The 19,385-nt window shown below is 57.5% G+C and overlaps 2 protein-coding genes across 4 annotated transcripts in view; one reads left to right on the top strand and one right to left on the bottom strand.

Annotated features, from left to right (window-relative positions):
* Positions 1 to 1,191: 1,191 nt before the first annotated feature.
* SIRT6 (sirtuin 6) lies at positions 1,192 to 10,403 on the bottom strand. 3 transcript variants are annotated; one of them, XM_021705277.2, is made up of 8 exons: positions 10,318 to 10,403; positions 8,233 to 8,360; positions 6,222 to 6,404; positions 5,015 to 5,074; positions 3,439 to 3,534; positions 3,280 to 3,360; positions 2,428 to 2,551; positions 1,192 to 2,335 (listed from the first exon to the last, which is right to left on the bottom strand). In XM_021705277.2, the coding sequence occupies exons 1-8, from the start codon at positions 10,381 to 10,383 to the stop codon at positions 1,994 to 1,996; spliced, it is 1,080 nt and encodes a 359-aa protein (XP_021560952.1). In that variant the 5' UTR covers positions 10,384 to 10,403; the 3' UTR covers positions 1,192 to 1,993. The 3 variants fall into 3 exon arrangements, with proteins under 3 accessions (XP_021560952.1, XP_044774459.1, XP_044774464.1); XM_044918524.1 differs by lacking the exon at positions 3,280 to 3,360; XM_044918529.1 differs by lacking the exon at positions 6,222 to 6,404.
* A 614-nt stretch (positions 10,404 to 11,017) lies between these two features.
* Positions 11,018 to 19,385, top strand: part of ANKRD24 (ankyrin repeat domain 24) — a 23,959-nt gene continuing 15,591 nt past the window's right edge. Inside the window, exons 1-2 of the mRNA XM_021705361.1 lie at positions 11,018 to 11,200; positions 13,357 to 13,428. Coding sequence (XP_021561036.1) covers positions 13,393 to 13,428 — 36 coding nt within the window. The 5' untranslated portion in view covers positions 11,018 to 11,200; positions 13,357 to 13,392. The remainder of the gene's footprint in view (positions 11,201 to 13,356; positions 13,429 to 19,385) is intronic.

The following is a 19,385-nucleotide window of genomic DNA, read 5'->3' as shown; positions in this document are numbered from 1 at the left end:
ACACCAGGCTCCGAGGGCCCAGGACCACGGTCCAAGGATGGCACATCCCAGGAAGGGTCTCCAGGCAGCCCCACAGTGGACTGGGAATCTCGGGGCATGTCGGCTCTGGACAACTTGACGAAGGGGCTGGACAACTCGACTCTGATCCCAGACAACTCCACACTGGTCCCGGACAACTCGACACTCGTCCCGGACAACTCAACGGAGAAGCTGAACGGGGCCACCCTGCTGGGCTGGACTGGGACCGAGCCAGCGCTCAGCTCTGGACGGGTGGGATTGGAGGCAGCAGGGGAAGAGCTGTGAGCACCATCCCAATGTGCCCGCAGGCCCCTGGGCTTAGGGGCCCTTCTGTGGACAGTGACAACAGGCATGGGGGTGAGAGGTGAGACCTGGCGTAAGAGCCAGGATGGAGACGCACAAACCCATGGACCCAGATACACACAGAACATGCTCACAGGGCAACCACAGGGCCACGAAGCCTGAGAAATACACAGATCCAGGCAAAGGAACAGGCAGACACATACAGAGTGATCCACAGACCCAGACAGACACACACACACACACACACACACACACACACACACCCCATGCCTCAACAGCTCCCCTGCCCCCAGACTCCTCCCTGCCTCCTGCACAGAGGGAAGAGAAACCGGCTGAGTCTGTGGGGACCCTGGCCCACAGCCACCCCTCTTTTCTAAGATCACAGAGATCCTTGATAAAGTATTTTTTTTTCTTAATAAAGTATTTTGACAGAACACGGCTGGCACAAAGCGGCATTAGGGTGGAAGCTGAAGCAGAGTCTCGGGCTCCTCAACTCCTGGAAGGAGGGGCTGGGCCAGCCTGGGATGGGGAGGGAGGTGCGGCCAGACCCCCAGGCTGGGAAGGCGGCCTGCCAGGCCCCAGGGGTGCCTTCAGCACCTTGGAGAGCGGCCGCAAGCAGATCGCAGGGAGCCCTTCAGGGTGTCCACGGAAGGCCTGGTCCACCTTCCTGGGGGCTGCACAGCCCACCCTGCTTGTTTTCCGGGTGGGGAGACTTGTTTTTCTGGCATGGGAAGTGAAGGGACCTGGCTGGAACCCAGCTGTGCCTGTGCTCTCCTAATGTGTGGTGATGCCACCGGCTCTGAGCAGGGGCCAGGGGCTTCGAACCAGACCAAAGCGCACGGCCCCTAGCCTCACGGGGCTCACAGCCTAGCAGTGGGGGGCAAATATTTAGAAACCACGCACACAGGCACATCATCACACACTGGGGGCTCCAGGAATGCCAGGTGTGGTACTGCCCCTCCTCCTTCGCCTCCAGGCCTGGTTTGCAGAGAGGCCCAGCAGGGTCCACAGGGGCAAGGGGACCATGCAGTCCTGTCAGGACTAGGACCTGGCACAAGGTTATGAATGCCAAACACAGACTCAGATGCAAGAATTTCTGCTTTTATTGCATTGAAGACTTCTTTGGAAGTCTGGAGGCAGCCAGGTGGACACACCCCTTTCTCCCTCTAGCCCCAGAGGCAGTGTAAACCCCATTGTCTGTGCCACCATGAAGTCTGGCTCCTGAATGGTGACTCTGCGCCGCCCCCCCCACCTCCCGGAGGGACTATGAAGGCGATTTGGGGGGGGGGCAGGGGAAGGGGAGTGTGAGGGCCCAGGGCCAGAGAGAGTTAACCTTGTTTACACCGGGAACTAGGGAGGGCCTGGCCACACCTCCCCAGAACATCCTGAGTCAGGGGCTGGGGCCCAGAAGGAGCAGATGCCTGGGGTGTCAGATCCAAGGTCCATGTCCAGGGTGTAAATGCTCCTCCCCAGGCCCACACCGGAGGCCCCTAGAGCTAGAGAGAGAGGCAGTGGAGGGTGAGCCTGCCCTGGGGTCTGGAGCCCGGCAATCAGCCCCCTGAGGTCGCCCCCCCCCACCCCCACGGGCAGGTACAAGTAACAAAGTGAGACCAGTAAGAAAAGATGAATCCATGGTTTCTATAAAAAGCCCCACCCTCCCCGGGCCCCCGGGTCAGCTGGGGGCCACCTCGGCCTTCACCCTTTTGGGGGGCCTGTGCGGCGCAGGACTGTCCAGATGCTCCCTCTTGGGGCTGGCGGGTCCGGAGCCATTGTGCTGGGTGCAGGGCTCTGCTGAGGGCTCCGGCTTGGGGCTGGCGGGTGCTGGGCCGTTGAGCTGGGTGGGGGCCTCCTCCTTGGGCTCCAGCTTGGGGGCAGGTGGGCGGGGCAGGGGGGGAAGCGCCCTCTCCAGCACGCGGGGGCCGTCCCAGGCGGGGATCTCCAGGCTCAGGTGCTTCATGAGCCTGGTCATGACCTCGTCCACATAGCCATGGATACGGAGGTCGGCGTGGCGGTCCTGCGGGGGCAAAGACAGGTCAGGCTGAGGCAGAGGTCGGGAGGGGAGGGAGGCTGGGGCAGGGAGCATGTCAGGGTGGGCTCAGAACGTACATGCTTTGTGGGCTGAAGGTTGACAATGACCAGTCGGCCTCCTCGGCGCTTGGTGGCGAGGGGCAGGTTCCCGCTGGGCCGGATTTGCAGCGAGGTGCCCAGTGTGATGGACAGGTCTGCATTCCTGGGACGGGAAGGCAGAGTCAGATGGAGCCCCTTCTAGCCCTGCACAAGGATCTCTGCAGCCCTCCTCCTGCCCCACAAGACTAGGAGGCCTCCAACCCCTCCTGGCTCAAGCCCTATGGCCTCACCACCCACCTTGTGCTCCCGCAACACGCCCAGCCCTGGGAAGTCAGCTCACTCCACACCCTCTGCTCTCAAGGGCCGCCCACAGCCTGGGCCAGCTTCTGAGCTGCCCTGAGTCCTGCCCCTGCCGCTTCCCTTCTGCCTGAGCCACCTCCCCACCCCGTTGGCAGAAGCAGGGTTCTTGACGTGGGCAGGACCTTCAATGCTTGGGACTTGGGTTCTATCCCGGCTCATCCACTTCCCAGATGGGTAGCATTGGACAGGAGTCCACCTGCTCAAGCCTCAGTTTCCCTGCCTGTAACACGTGCATGGTGCAGCATGAGTAGCTGCTGTTAGTAAGAGGACAGTGAGGCCTAGAGCAGGGCGTCAGGAAGAGGACAGTGAGGCCCAGAGCAGGGCGTCAGGAAGAGGACAGTGAGGCCCAGAGCAGGGCGTCAGGAAGAGGACAGTGAGGCCCAGAGCAGGGCGTCAGGAAGAAGACAGTGAGGCCCAGAGCAGGGCAGCCATCTCTTTCAGGAAGCCTCTCCTGATGGCCCAGGGCTGGAGCTGGCTGTGCTTCTGCCTGTGTCCCCACCTGCCCAATCTGGGCTCATCTGAGGGTCAGACCTGCTGGCCTCATCGGCGAGAGTGAGGTCCCGGTCAGGCAGGGCGTCCTCCCAGTCCAGGATGGTATCTCTCAGCTCCCCCCTGCAGGGGAGGGGTGGGGGGATCAGCATGGAGACATGCAACCCCCCCCGCGTCCAGGTGCAGCGAGAGGTCACTCACCTGCAAGCCCGAAGCCCCCTCGCCTTGGCCACGGTGCAGAGCCGGCCCGTGGCCTTGAGGCCCATGCTGCCCACGACGGTGTCCCGGACGTACTGCCTGTGTTGGGGGAGGAAGGGGGCCCCGTGGGGCTGGGTCAGCCCACCCCCTGCTCCCCTGCAACCTGATCTGGGCGGCTCTTGCTCTTTTGGGGGAGCTGTTCTCCCAGGGAAGTGGGGGGCTTCCACAACACAGCCGGCCTGGTTGCACCCCAATGCCAGGGGCATGGAAACAGAAAGGCTGGGAAGTATTCCAAACCGAGGAGACTAGAGAGACCTGACAGTTGACATGCAAAGCATGACCCCAGGTTGGATCGTGGACTGGGACAAAAATAGAAGGCATGGGAGCACTGGGAAGCCAGGTGAGGGCCTGGATGATCTACACGGTCGTCCACATCCTGGCCTTTACTACGAATGTGCTGTGGCCACGGGAGACATGTGTCCCGTGGGCCTGGGGCAGTGGACACTTACGCCTCAACATCACAGCAAGGACTAACAAAATAGGGACGAAAGATTGTCAAATCCATGTTGAGATCAGCAAACTATGGCCCCGAGGATCAAATCTGGCCCTCAGCCTCCTGTCTTTGTGAATAAAGTTTTATTGGCACACGGCCATGCCCATTCCTTCCTGTGTTGTCTATGGCGACTTTCACACCATGACAGCAGAGCCCGTCAGGATCCTGACGGAGACTGCCTGGGCCACAAAGCTGAAAACGTTCTACCATCTGGCCCTTTACAGAAAAAGCTTGCTGAGCTCTGGTCTAGGCTAAGTTCGGGTTCATCAAACAATTCTTTTATGAGTTTTCTGTAGATTTGAAATTTTTCAAAATAAATTTGGGGACACTTTTTTTTTTTACTTGGGGGCCCCACCTGGGTGGCTGCTCAGCCAGCTCAAGGAGACACAAGCAGAGCACCCCAGCTTTGGGAAGGGCTCTGGCTCAGCCTTCCCAGAGCGGGCCGACACACCTCTGTCACACTCCGTTATGGGCTGAATTGTGTCCCCTCAAAGATATGTTGGAGTCCCGGCCCCCAATACTTTAAAGCGTGACCGCATTTGGAAATAGGATCGTTGCAGATGTAACGAGTTAAGATGAGATCACACAGGGGAGGCTGACGCTCATCTCATAGGACTGGTGTCCTTATGAACCAGGCAGAGGGTGGCGTGAGGGGAAGACAAGCCGAGGAGCACCAAGGACTGTGAGAAACCTCCAGAAGACGCAAAGGGGAAGGAAGGAGCGCCCCCTGCAGAGTTCAGCAGGAGCCCTGCCCTGCCAACAACCGATCTCTGACTTCCGGCTTCCAGGCTACGATGACACATTTCTGTTTCGAGCTGTTCAGCTTGTGGTCATTGTTAGGGCAGCGCAGGAGGGGAATGCGCCTCCCCAGGAGGAACACAAGCCCCCAGCCCCCACCCCAGCCTGGGTCTCTGGCCATGCCAGAGGAGACTCATAAGGCTCTTACACACAGCCCGACCCGGGAGGTCACAGAGAATGGGGCCGGCCCGTTCTAACCCTAACTCCGCCCACCCCCGTGGCACTCACGTCTTACACTTGACACACTCTTCTACAAACATGTTTCCATGGAGCTCTGCCAACTTGTCCCTGTGGAAGGAGAAGAGAGACACGTAGCCGTGGCACAGGGTTCTGGTTCCTGAGGCTGCAGGCCAAGTACCGAGCCCTCCTCCTCCAGGAAGCCTTCCCTAAGCCTTCAACCATAGGATCAACGGACTCTCTCCTTCTGGTGCCTCTGGCTGCTGACTCCACCATCCACACATTGTACAACCTCACCCAGATGGCCCAACCTCTCTGAGCCTGAGGAGTCATTAACCTCATGGCTGACCCCACCTCTGTTCACAGACAGCCCATTCCGCTCACAAAATCCATCCACAATCATGTCGGAACCTCCGAATGTCACCAAGTCTGAAGGACAGGAGTTCTGATCCCCAGTTTGCAAAGAACCTGAGGCGATGGGAGGCCCAGGGGGCATGGGCTTTGGAAGCAGAGGAACATGGGATCAACTCCCGGAGCTACTGCTTCTCAGCTGTGTCACGCTGGGCAGGTCGCTTAACCTCTCTGTGCCTCAGGCCCTGTCCGTGAAACAGGACAGCAGTGCCTAACTTTTGGGATAGTTGGGGGAGCAATGATCAGGCCTGGGCTCTTGCCCTGGTTCCCTTGGTCACCTCCCTCATGTCCCCACTCCTATGTCACAGCCCCCCTGGCCTGTTACAGGCTGCATTGCCCACCCTACCTTCCCCTTCTCTTTCCTGGCAGTGATCACCGCCTGACCTAGAATGCAATTCGCTAATTTATCTCGTCTTCTGTTTCCTCGCCATGGGAGCATAAGTCCTGGGAGGGCAGCGCTTCCGTCTTGTGTGCCCAGCATCCTGTGTCTAGAACAGCGTGTGGCACCAGTGGACACTGGATAAGTGGTTGTAAATGGTTGTTGGGTGTGATCCATTTTGCTCCTGTCTGCACACAGTGGGTGCCGGGGGATCAGTGCTTCGTCCTCCAAAATGGGACTTGGGAGGTAGTGACTGTGCAGGACCGCTCTGGTTCACAGAGCCCTACTGGGCACCAAGCGCTTCTCCCCGCCGCCTCACTAGATTGCCACGGCGGCCTCACTAGATTGCCACGGCGGCCTCACGGGGGAGGGGCTGGCGTCCATGCTCATTTTACAGATAAGGAAACTGAGGCCCAGAGAGAGGTGTGGCCTGGCCCAGGCCGAGCGGGGCCGGAAGCCGGGGGTTACCTGGGGAAACCGGAGCGCACGTGCAGCCCGTCCACGTTCTGGCTGACCAGGAAGCGGAGGAGGCCCACGCGCTCCAGCTGCACCAGGGCCATGTGCGTCTGCGTGGGCTGCGCGCTCTCAAAGGTGGTGTCGAATTTGGGGGCCAGGCCCCGCTCCTCCATCGTCCAGACGCCATGGGGGCCCCTGAAGGCGGCAGGTGGGGAGAGACACAGAGAGTTTAGGGTTCAAGGAGACAGGGATACAGAATAAGAGACCGAGCATTAGAGACAGAGACAGAGACAGAGAATCAGGGAGACAAGAGATAGAAAGAGACAGAGTGAGCAAGACAAAGAGAGGGGAGAGAAAAAGAGGGAGGGTAAGGGGAGAGGAGGGAGAATGTGGTGCATGAGGGCAAAAAATTATTCATTTCAATCAACATTTCCTGCTGCTGCACTGAGCCTGGCCCTGTGCTGGGTGATGCTGGGGTCCTACTGGACCTGGGCCCTGCCCTCGAGGAGTCCTCCATCTTGTGGAGGGGGGACACAAGTGGCCACAGACCCTGCAGCCTGTGGAACTGGAGGAGCCCAGTGGAGGTGGTGGGGGCTATGCATGGGGAGTGCAGGAAGGCTTCCTGGAGGAGGCTGAGTTGTCTCTTCAACTGTGCGAGGAAAGGGCAGAGCGATTCAGGCAGAAGGGGTAAGCAGAGGCCTAGGGGACTGACAACAGCCTATGAGTTGGGGAAATGCAAGTGGTCTGGGGGCTCCAGCAGGAGCAGCAGGGGCTGAGGTGGGAGAGATGTCCCGAGGCCAGAGCAGGAAGAGCTTTGATTTCCAGCCCGAAGTACCTGGAACTCTCCTGTGTGGCAGTGGGGAGCCATGGCAGATTGTGAAGGAGGGGTGGGAGGGAGTCACGCCTTAGAAGCCTAACATTCCTTCCAGAACCAGGAACTTGGGGCGCCTGGGTAGCACAGTTGTTGGGCATCTGCCTTCGGCTCGAGTCATGGTCCTGGGATCGAGCCCCACACCGGGCTCCTTGCTCAGTGGGAAGCCTGCTTCTCCCTCTCCCACTCCCCCTGCTTGTGTTCCCTCTTTCGCTGTGTCTCTCTCTGTCAAATAAATAAAATCTTTAAAAAAAAAAAAGAAGAAGAAGAAGAACCAGGAATCTGCTCTCCTGCTGCAAGTCTGGGCTACGGGCCCATGAGGCCTAGGGAGGGAGTATAAATGCGACAGGCCTGCCCTATGGGGCAGGGTTGCAAACTCAGTGCCTACAGGGGCCGCTAGGGGGTTGCCAGTTGAGACGTGGATGCTTCACCAAGAAGACTCTTGTCTAACACAGGATGCGCCAAGGAGAGAGGAGTCTAGACATTGTCTGGTCGCACACCCTTGTTAATAGGTGAGAGGCTGAGGTCTGGATGGTTCAAGCCACTTGCCTGACACCAGGTCTGATAGAAAAATATTTGCAGGGGCGCCTGGGTGGCTCAGATGGTTAAGCGTCTGCCTTCGGCTCAGGTCATGATCCCAGGGTCCTGGGATCGAGCCCCACATCGGGCTCCTGGCTCAGCGGGGAGCCTGCTCCTCCCTCTGCCTCTCTCCCTGCTCATGCTCTCTCTCTTTCTCTCTCTGTATCTCTGTGTCTCAAATGAATAAATAAAATCTTTAAAAAAAAAAAAAGAGAAAAATATTTGCAAGTGAGCATGGAGCTAATTGCCCCTGATATCGATCTTCCCATTGTCTAAGGTAATAGAACCCCAGTATTCAGGCATGCATGGTGAGCCCAGGCAAGAGACTACATTCCCCAGGATCCCTTGCAGCTAGGTATGGTCAGGTGACCATGCTCTGGCCAATGGGGTGTGAGTGGAATGTTGTGCATGACTTAAAGGGACGTGTCTGCAAGGGCGGGGTCTTTCCAGTGCCCACACCCCCAAGGGGAAGGCAGCAGGATGGGTTCTGATGCCCAAGCCTCTGTGAGCTAACAGGGAAGCTGCTGGCGGTGTGGCAGGCCCTGCCTCAACTTCCCCTGCATGCCCACAGACCTGAAGTCAGGGATGCCCGAGGCGGTGCTGATCCCAGCACCTGTGTGGAACACCACGTTGGAGGACTGCCAGACCAGCTGCGCCAGCTCCCACACCTTCCGCTCCAACTCCTCAGGGGGGTCGAAGATCTGTCAGCGACAGAGCAGAGGGAGAGGTCAAGACATGTCCCAAGTGGCAAAGCCACTAGCCACAGATTGGGATGCCCCTGCCTTGCCCAGAGGGAAGAACCGATTGGAAAAGGCAGCTTGTCCTCATGTCCCTCCTCTGCCCACAGCCCTCCGGGGCTCCCGCATTCCTCAGGGTAAAAGCCTAAGCCCTCCCAGCAGCCCTCAAGGCCCTGCATGACCTATCCTACCCTCTCCCTCTCTCCCCCTCGCCCACTCTGGTCCAGTCACACATGCCTCCTCACTAGTCCTCCAACACACCAGGCCTGGTCCTGCCTTAGGACCTTTGCATGGGCTGTACCCTCTGCCTGGAGTGCTCCCACATGGCTCCTCCCTCACCTCCTTTAGGTCTTGGCTCAAAAGTCATCTCATTTGCACACTCAAGTTCACAGCAGTATCATTTACAATCGCTAAAACGTGGAATCAGTCCAAGGGTCTGTAGATGGATGAAGGATAAACACACATGCAGTCCATGCACACACTGGAATATTGGTCAGCCACAGAAAGGAAGGGACCCTGACACCTGCCACGACGTGGAGGGACCCCGAGGACACTGTGGTCAGTGAGAGGAGCCGGGCAAAGAAGGACACATCCCGCAGGAACTCACTCCCAGGAGGTTTGATTCCACATTTATTGGGCACCTACTGGGCATCAGGCACTTTCTCAGCCCTGGGACCACAGTAGGGAACAAGGCATACAAAACCCCCTCATGCTAGCAGGGAGACAGACAAGGAGCAAGTAAATATAAGAAGTCCGATGATGGTAAGCTTCAGGTCCCCAGAGGAGTCCCGTCCACAGAGACGGAGAGGAGAGGGTGGGAGCCAGGGCTGGGGCAGGGGGTGAGGAGTCCGTGCTTCATGGGGACAGAGTCTCCATGTGGGGAGATGGAAAGTTCTGGAAACGGATGATGAGAGTGGTTGCATGACAGCGTGAGTGTGCTTCATGCCACCGAGCTACGCACTGAAAATGGTTAAGGTGGTACATTTTATGTTGTGTATTTCGCCACAATAAAAAAAAATTGAAAAACCAAAAGTGATCCCAGTGATGCCTCCTGGGTCCTGGATTCAGTGCAGGCCCAGCTCTCCTCACCACTCCCTGCTTTATTTTTCTCCCTGAAGCTTACTTACCATTATCGGACTTCTTAAATTTACTTGCTCCGTATCTGTCTCCCTGCTAACATGAGGGGCTTTTGTATGCCTTGTTCCCTACTGTGGTCCCAGGGCTGAGAAAGTGCCTGATGCCCAGTAGGGGCTCAATAAATGTTTGTGGAATCAAGCGACCAATCAAGGGACAGGCAGGAAGAGAAGAGAGGGGCTTCGGAGGGATTCTGAGGGTTCATATTAAATGCCTCCCTCAGAACGCACAGACCAGCCTTTAGGGGAGGGGGGCAATCTTCCCCCCAGTTTACAGAGGGGCGAGGGGACCCAGAAGGGAAGTGACTCACCCCAAGTCCTGCAGCGGCAGAAGGGGTCCTTCTGACACATATCTACGTCCATCCAACCTAAAACCCTTGTCCATCACCCTCAGGATAAAGTGTCAGCTCCCCAGTCTGGCACGTGCGGCCCCTGCGGTCCCGGCTCTGGCCTAATTTGTGCCCCAAGTGTATTTATTTCCACCTCCTCGCCTTCGCCCCTGCCGAGCCTTCCGCCTGCAACTGCGTCCCCTCGCTTCCCCCATCAGAACTTCAGGACTTCCCGCAACGCGAAGGCCTCGCTCGATCCAGCCCGGCCGACCCGGGGCTGGGGGCGTCCCGGTCCCCGGGAGCGCAGGGGGCGTCACTTCCCGCCCCCTCCTCCCTGGGAAGTCCCTCCCATTGTCTAGCCTCAGTGCCTCCCGATATTCCCACAATGCCCCGCTGCTGTCCGGCCCCGCCCAGCCCGCGGCGCCGGGGGCGGCCTTCGGGACGCGGGGCCGCGCTCACCTCGGGGAGGCCGCACTTGCCCTTGTCCGCGTACGGCGACAGTCCCGCCGCGTAATTCACCGACATCCTCGCCGCCCCAGCGGGAACAATAAAGTTTCTCTTGTTGAGGCCGCTTCCGCCGGAAACGGGGCGGGACAGGAGCGGGGAGGAGGAGTCGCGTTCCACCCTCCGCGCCCGGCCTCTCCCTCCAAGGCGCACGCGCCTCGTCTGACGCCTCAGGCGCCATCTCAACTGCTGGCAGAGAGAAGTCCGCTTCCTTCGAAGTGTTGGTGGGTGGCGGGAAACAGGGGCGGCCGCCTACGGGACAGCCCTCCAGTCACCTCTCAAATGAGGGGCACAGGCAACCGGTGCCCCCTTTCTTCTTCTTGCAAATGAGTAAATGGAAGTCTCCACGTCCCTCCCGAGGACAGAGGACTCGTGCTTCCAGTCGGGGCTCTCTCCGCCGCACATTTCAGAAGTTCACAAAGTCACCAGTGCAGGGCACTCGTGCAAGTGTGCGGGGGGCAGCGTGGGGCCTCCCCAGGTCGGGTCTCGGACGCCGCTCCGAATTACCCGAAAGTCATCCAGGCCGGTGGTAGTCTGCGCTCGGCGGGCCAGGTGCACCGCTAAGAGACTGCTCAAGGGCACTGGGGCTGGTGGCCTTGAGGATGCATTTAAGAGACGTGTGGAGCACCAACCGTGACGGGGGGACACTGGAGAACAAAGGTGGCACCCTGTGGCGCGAGGTGGACACAGAGCGGTGACCGGGAGATGGTGACTTAGTGTGATTCAGGTGCCATGAGGGCATCGGGCCATAGGGAGCTCAGAGGAGGCACCTGACCCAGCCTGGGTGCATCCGGGAAGGCTTCCTGGAGGAGGGGGTGTTGCAGCAAAGATCCGAAGAGTGAGTAGGAATGAGATGGGGAGAGTGAGCCTGTTGGGAGGAACATGGGGTACAGAAGGGGCGTTCCTGGTGGAGAAACAGCAAGCGCAGAGGCCGGGAAGAGAGGTAGAGGGTGGTGGAAGAGAGCTGGTGTCTTCCTGCCAGAGCTCGTTGGCCAGCAGGCAGCCCCGCAGCCAGCCTGTCTCCTCCCTCTGCTCATCCCCGGCCCCCTGGGGCGGCTGCCCTCTCCGAGCTGATCGGGTGTCTGAGCTGAGCGGGTGTCTGAGCTGAGCGCTTGGAGCTGCCGGTGTGAGCTGGTGGCCCAGCTGGGAGCAGGTAACTGGAGCCGGCAGTGGGCGAGGAGGCCTGGTGCTAGAGTCACTGGAGTTGCAGGAGGTGGGAGAGGAGGAAGTGAGGGAAGGCTGGGATGGAGGCGCTGGTTAGGGCCTCAGCCCCTTGCCTCTGAGCCCTGGTGTGTGGGCGCAAGGAGAGGCCCACGTGTGTCCCAGCTACGCTGAGGAACTTCCCAGCACCCTCTCTCTCTCTCTCTCTCTCTCTCTCTCTCACACACACACACACACACACTCATGCACGCACTTCCCACTTCCCAGCCTTTGCGTTGTCTAGGGTACATACCCTCTTTAACTGCCGCTGCCCCTCTCAGCATCCTGCCTGGCCATCAGGCCCTCCTTTATATATCATCCCCTCTTCCAGAAAGCTACTCCCATCCCCCAAGCCCATGGATCCCCTCCTGCCCAGCCGACCTGTGGACTCCTCTTGGGTGTCTTATTACACTCTGCTCTGGGTGTGATTGAGACAGAGGTGGAAGAAAAAGGGTAGGGTGAGTGCTAAGTGAATGGGTATGTTGGTTGGGGGAGGGATGGGTGGATGAATGCGTGGTCAGTAGATAGATGGGTGGGTAGATGGAAGGATGAATGGATGAATGCACGGTAGGGTGGGTGGGTGGGTGGGTGGGTGTTGCATGGGTGAGTGTTGGATGTAGAGGTGGGTGGCTGGGTGGGTGGGTGGTTGTTCAATATGTAAGTGGGTGGGTGGTTGGATGGTGGGTGAGTGGTGGATGAAGTATGGTTGAAGGGTCACGAAGAACCATGAGAAGGTGAGTTGGTGGCTGGTAGCTAGCGGATGGCTGTGCACATGCTTGGGTAGGAGGATGGATGCACAGGTGGAACAGACAGGTGGAAGGAAGGATAGTTTTGAGAATTCACAGGCAGGTTGGACAGGTGATGGACAGGTCTTCGTAGGAATCCGACTCAAAATAGGAAGGAATCCGTAGCCACACACCTTGAAATGTGTCTGCCTGCTCTCGATCCCTGTACACGCAAAGAACACGTCACAGGCCCGGGTGGACGGACAGGTGCATATACATGTATACAGTCATCACCCCAGACCTCTGCTCCCCTGGGGTGACTTGCCTCCATGCTCTCCCTCACACAGATGCCAGCCTGATGTAAGGGGACTTGGCTGCAGATAATCTTCTCCGATTATCCAAGAACCGTGCCTTTGTGCTAAGGGGTCTCAGCTCTGGGCCTGGCCCCCAGGAGCCCCTCACTGTTCAGGAAGACAGTACCTGCCCAGACACTTCTAACCTTCAAAGCCGGGGCTGGGGCAGAGGAAGGGACCCAACTAGGGCTAGGGAAACCCAGTTTGAGGAGTTAAGAGTTCAGCCTGTGGACGACAGGCAAAGCTCATCAGAACACGGGATTTTGTGAACTGGGCTGTGAAGGGTAAATAGGAGTTCACCAGAAAAGAAGGAGAAGAAAGGGCATTCTATGTAGAAATAACTGCACAGATGGAAGCTTGGAGACCAGAAAAAGCTTGATCTGCTTGGACAACAGGGAATACTGGTGAAGTGCATATATTGAGCACCTACTGTTTGCTGGGCTCTATGCTAGGGACTTCACTGAAAACCTACCACAAGTTGGTCAAAAGGGCATTATCTCCCTCATTTTAAGTTTGAGGAAGGTGAGACTCAGAGAGGGCAAGTGACCTGCCAAAGGACACACAGCAATTAGGAGATGGGGTATCCTGTGTCTCGTTCCTGTTCTAGGGTCTGAAATGGCCCAGGGAGGAGGAAGAGGTCCTTTTGAGGAAGGGGAGGCTGGTGACCCTCCTATTCCCCAGGTGCCTCATCCCACCCCACTCTTATGCTTCCCTAGGTGGCCTAGGTTGAAGAGAACCATCAGACGCTGGCCATGAAGACCCTCCGGGCACGATTTAAGAAGACAGAGGTGAGTGTGAGGCCACTGAGATGCCCAGTATCCCCCCATTTCAGGCTCATGTGCCCCAGGGCCTGGTCATTGGGCCTTTGGAGTACTGTCCTCTGCCCGTCCTCTGATCCTTCTGGCAGCTTCCATATGACCAGGCCCCTCCATGTTCTGGACTCTCCCGAGGTTCCTCACCATGCACAGGTTCCTCACCACCCACCCCGTAGCTTCTGCTTCCTCTCCTCCCTTTCCTGTCTACTGCACCCTGCTGCCCTCGTGTCCCCATTGCATCCCTGCTCAGTTTCCAGCCACCAGACCTTTGCCCTGCCTGTTCCCTCTGCTGGGAAAGCCCTCTCCTGCATGCATTGCTGCCTGTCAAACCCTCTACAGTCCCGACCCTATATGGCACCAGAAACTCTTCTTCCGGAAGAATCTCCATTCTCCCAAGCTCCAGTGACAACTTGCTTTTCTGAGGACTCAGTTTCTCAGGGACCCTTATCTCTTGCTTTTGAGGATTCATTCAGCAAATGTTTGTATCAGGCACTGTTGTAGGCACTGAGGAAATGCCTGCTCTCTTGGAGCTGACAGCTGAGTGGGGTGATGGATACTAAACAAGATAAGTAAGTGCAAAGGCATTTTTTTTTTTTTTTTTGGTACCATGGAGACAAAGAAAGCAAGGAAAGGGAGCATCCAGGGCAAGGGAGATGGTTGCAATTTTAAAGCAAGTTGTCAAGAAAGACCTCACCAAGAAGCTGATATCAGAGCAAAGATCAGAAGGGAAAGAGGGAGGGAATTGTGTGTATATTTCAAGAATTGCATTCCAGGCAGAGGGGACAGCCAGTGCAAAGGCCCTGAGGTAGGCTGGAGCTGGCTTCCCATGCAGCCACACCTTGGACTGTGAACTCCCAGAGGGAGATGTTCCTTCTTCCGTCGTACCCACTCCCTCCTGGCCCCCCAGGTCCCTGCCTGTGTGGGGGCCAGTCCAGGGCACAGACTGAGAGAATCTAGGGTTAGAGGACAGAGACCAGTGTGGGCAAAGTTCAGAGGCTGGGCCAGGCCTGGTTGATTCAGGGCATCTTGGGATGATAAGCAGGTTCCTTGGGCTGGAGTAGAGCATGTGAGCGGGCTGATGCTGAAGAGGGCCCACCCCGAGGAGTCCTGGAAAGCCAAAAAGAAAGGGGCAGAGGAACACACCTGCTTGTAAAGTCAGGTGGCTCTGGGTTTGAGTACATTCTCCTCCCAGCTAGCTGGTGACTGTGGGTCTGTCCCCAGCTTCCGCTTGCCCCCTCGGGTTTTCTCAACTCATTTATTTCTATGATTTATTAAGCTTAACATTCCTTTTCCTTTGATTTATTTTAATTTAATTTTTAAAATTTAAATGTAATATCATGAATTCATTTTTACTTATTTCACCTATTTTTGGTTTTATTTGTTTTATTTGTGTGTTTTTGAGCGTTATAAGGAGCTTACTGTGTGCTTTGCAGATGTTAGCTCACTTGTTCCTCATAACAATCATATGGGGCAGGACCTTTTATTATCCCACTTTATAGATGAGGAGGGGAGGCCCAGAGAGATTAAGAAACTTTCCCAAGGTCACACAGTGAGGAAGTGAGACACCAGACTTCCCCCGGGTTGAGGGGGGAGGGAGTCTACTGATAAAAAGGAGAGAGGTAGGGAGAGGCTGAGACAGGAATAAATGGCTCATGAACCACCTACAAAATGTGGCACAGAGTCAGACTCATTCACTGAGGAATGATCCTAAAATTCTTCACCCTGTTTGAAATCCGTTCCTAAGGCGGACTGTTCACGTTTACCCCCCAAGAATTCCTGAGATGTTGTAGCCAGTGGTAACCCAAACCATATCACTGGTTAATTTCAAAAGTAGAATTATATTGAAGTCGAATCCTTCAAAAGGTGTGTGCAGCTAAAAAAAAACCCAAAGACACCTGATTTGGGACGTGGGTGTATTGGGTGCGTAGCACAGAGGTGGGGTGAGTGGGGGGGGGGCGGACAGGTGTTAAAGCCTCAGACTGGGTGTGAGGGTGTCTGGGGTGTCTGGGAGGCGGGGAGGAGCCTCGGCTGGAGCAGGGGCAGCGCCAAGAGGCCTGGGGGCATCCTCCGCATCCCCCATCAGGCAGCTCGGGCAGCTCCCTCCCTCCCTCCCTCCACTGGCCAGCTCCAGTTTCTGGACAGACAGCAGGAGTCAGGTTCGGCTTTTGTTCACTCCCCAGAGGGACGAAAGCGAACACCGAACACCGTGACTGCCTGCGTGACTACAGACACACAGACACCCTCCCCCCCCCACCCCCCCCACCCCCAGCTGTCTCTCGGGACCTTTCATTCTCTCTTCTCAGCACACAGACCAGCCTCTGCACCTTGGCCCCATCCTCCCAGCTGCCTGGCATACCCTCCCCACTCTTTTCTGCTTCTTTACCGCCAGCCTTTCCTTCAAGGCCCCAACACATCGCCATACTTGCTCTGAGCCTTCTCAGAGCCTTTCTGGGCCTCAGTTTCCCCATCCGTAAGATGGGATTTAACTGGAGCTGTGAGCCTCCAGTTAAATCCCCTCCCGCCAGCCTCCTGCCCTTGTGTCAGGTTTTAGAAAAATCCCACAAGCAAGAAGATTGGAGTTTTTAGAGGTTCATAGATGCCCACTGCCTCACTGCTTCCTGGAAAGTCTGTCTCTCATTTTTATTCTCCGGAGTTACTATTTAATTCATTCAACAGACATTTATTGGGTCCCAACCATGTTCCAGACCCTGTGGTAGGTGCTGGCGATCAGGCCTGGCTTCACGGACCCACGCTCGGAAGGGCCCCATGTTTGGTTTAATGCTGTCTTCTCTGACATGGTAGGGGAATAGACCCAGAGGAAACAGAATGTATTCAGTAGGGGACACAGTGTGGCATCAGGTGGGGAGAAGAGCAATAAAAAACAAAAACAAAAACAAAACCCTCTTCAGGTGCCTTCCAGGGTAGACAACAGGAGAGGAACCGGCCATGTGGACAGTGGGGGAGGGAGGGTGCTCCAGGTAGAGGACACTGCAAGATCAGAGGCCCAGACCAGAAAGGAGGCCACTGCGACAGGATGGGCCTGACCAGGGCAAGTGTAGGGGAGGTGAGCTCCGGGAGATGACCGGGGTACTGTTCAGAGCAGGGGTGGACCAGTTCTCCCTGGAAAGGGCCAGGCAGTAATATTTTTGTCTTCGGGGGCCCTCAGACCTCAATTCGGCCAAGGCGAATTGGATGGGCGAGGCTCTGTCCCAATAAAACTTTATTTATAGACACTGAAATGTGAATTTCAGGTCATTTTCATGGATCACAAAATATTACTCTTCTTTTGATTTTTTTCCACCCAAACCACCTATAAGTGTGAAAACCATTCTTAGCTCTTGAGCTGCACAAAACCAGGCGGGGGTGGGATTCAGCCCTGGGGACCAGTTTCTGTAGACCCTTGGGGACCCCCCGAGAGCAGTCTGGATTTTACGCTGAGTGAGGCTGTTGGAGGCTTTTGAGCAGAAGAGAGATAAGAGTTGATGCAGGCTTCAGGAAGCTGGGGGACAAGGGCAGGGGCTAGGAGACCAGGGCAGAAGTGTCCCCACATGGAGCCTGCAGTGATGGGGCTGGACTGCAGGCAGGAATGGGTACGTGCATAGAGCTGACAGCCAGTGGGGTTGGCTGGTAGATTGAGTGTGGCACAAGAGAGGGGGATGGTGGTGCCCACATGCCCCAGGGTGAGGGGGTTGAGGGGTATTTGTCTGAGCTTGTATAGAATCCAGGAGGACAGGCCAAGGTACTGGGAAATCCGAGGCCCGAGCTGGGAGATCCATTTCAGTTTCCTCCCTGGGCAAGCCTGAGAGGGGCACTCTGCTTCTGGGTGTGAGAGACAGGAGCCCTCAATACCCACCCCTCCCCAATTACTTATTACCAGACTCCCCATTTATTGGCCCCACTTCTCCCTCCTCCTGCCCAAAGGCGTCCTAAGAAGAATCACAGACAGATCTTGCCCCCGGGGGACACTGAGCCATGTCTAGGGACGTCTGTGGTGGTCACACTGGGGGTGCTCCTGGCATCGAGTGGGCGGGGCTAGGGATGCCACTCAGCCCCCCACAGTGCCTGGGACAGCCCCCCAACGGAGAGTGGTCTGGCCCTGAATGTCCGCAGTGCCTCGGTGGAGGAACCCAGCTGTATGGTGCCTGTTGCATTATCTATCCCGTTTAGCAGTTGGGGAATTGAGAGCCAGAGAAGGGACATGACTGGCCCAAAGTCACACAGTGTGCATAACATGACCAAGCTGGATTCAAGCCCCCCCCCCCCCCCCGCCTCCTGTCTGCAGTCATGGCTGCTAACCCCAGGTTCCAGAAGGCTGTCTCTATACCCATCCCTTCTCTCCCCTGTCATCCCTGTGTCCCCACCCCCAACCACCCCATGGCCCCTTCATGAATTTGCAGCCACATCAACACAGTGGACCATCCCACATTTTGGAACCTCTCGTAGCTTCCCTAATGTCCCCCATTCCTGGATTCCCCCTCCTTCCGTGGACACACCTCCTCCTCTGCCCTAGCCTTAAGTATGACCCCACCCACCTGGTCCTGGACCAGGGCATGGGCAACTGGGCTGGTGGAGGAGAGCGATAATTTCATGATTTCTCCTGAACCTGGTCTTGTCCCTGCCACCCCCCCAACTCCTGCCCATCCTCTAAGTTTCAGCTCAGATGCCCTCTCTTCCAGGAAGCCCTCCCAAACTCCCCAGTGTCAGGAGTCCTCTCTGAGCTCCCAGCTGGCCTGGGCTTCCCCCATTACAGCCCTGATCACCCTGGTTCATCAATCCCTGGGTGTATATGTCTCCCCAGGGACCCCAGGGATAGCAGGGACATCTGTCTTGTCACCACTGGGAGCCAGTGCCCCACACAGCGCCAGGCACCCCATAGGACAAATGGACTCAATGACTGAAATTCACATGGCTCAGAGGGCCTGGCCTTGTGAGTCATTCATTCACTCAGCAAACGTTTATGCTGGGGTGCCTGGCCTGTGTCAGGGAGGCCTCGGCCTGGCCCTGCTGTCAAGGGGCCCCCAGTCTGAGAGAACACCCAGCGGACAGAGACCCTACCAGCCCCTGGGAGGAGCTGGGTCCTCTCCGTGTTCTGGTGATTTTACTGACCACCTACGATGGCCTGTGTCCTCAGGATTCAGCATTAGATATGCACACGGGCACAAGCACATCCGTGTTTGACGAATGAATCCATGTTTACTGCACTTACTATGTGCCGGGCACTGGTGAGTGCTTTGCGTGGCCTATCTCATTAGCCTCCCGAAAACCCTCTGCGTGCAGTAGCAACTGTTTATTTTGAAACCCATTTTCCAGGTGAGGAAAGTGAAGTCCGAAGCAGGTAAGCAAGTATCTTGGCCGGGTCGTATAGGTGTTAAGTGCGGAGGGCCTGGGGATAGGGCCCTGGATTCAGATTCGTCTGTCAGCCTGCTGGGTCCCCCTGGTGCGTGAGTGCATGAATGATGGCCCGGCAGAGTGGGAAGCTCTGGCTGCCGGGGGCTCAGGCCCGGAGTCACCTGCGACCCGCGGCCAGCTCGGACGAGGCGGAGACGCTGCGGGCGGGTCCCCGGAGATCCAGCGGGCAGCCCGCGGGGCCAAGGGAGCCGGCCTCCTTGGCCACATCCTCCTCCAGGCAGGAAGGTCAGGGAGTGCCCGGGCGGCACCTGGTCTCGGAGCCTAGCCCCTCCCCGACACGACCCCTACCGTGGGGGCGGACCTCCAGGAGGGAGGGTTGGGGCGCGCGGGCCGGGCGGCAGAGCTCCACCGGACCCCCACCCCTCCCTCGAGTCCCCCCCCAGCCCCCCCCCCCCGACCCCCCCCCCCCCCCCCCCCCCCCAGTCCCTCCCTCCGGACCCCCTTCAGCCCCCGGCCCCTCCCTCCGGGTCCTCTCGGCCCCTCCCTCCAGGCTCCCCCAGCTCCTCCCTCCAACCCCGCAT

This window comes from Neomonachus schauinslandi, chromosome 1 (genome assembly GCF_002201575.2).
Source record: "Neomonachus schauinslandi chromosome 1, ASM220157v2, whole genome shotgun sequence".
Lineage (NCBI taxonomy): Eukaryota > Metazoa > Chordata > Mammalia > Carnivora > Phocidae > Neomonachus > Neomonachus schauinslandi.
Note: the sequence above shows the minus strand (reverse complement) of the source record. Positions and strands in the feature narration are given on the sequence as shown.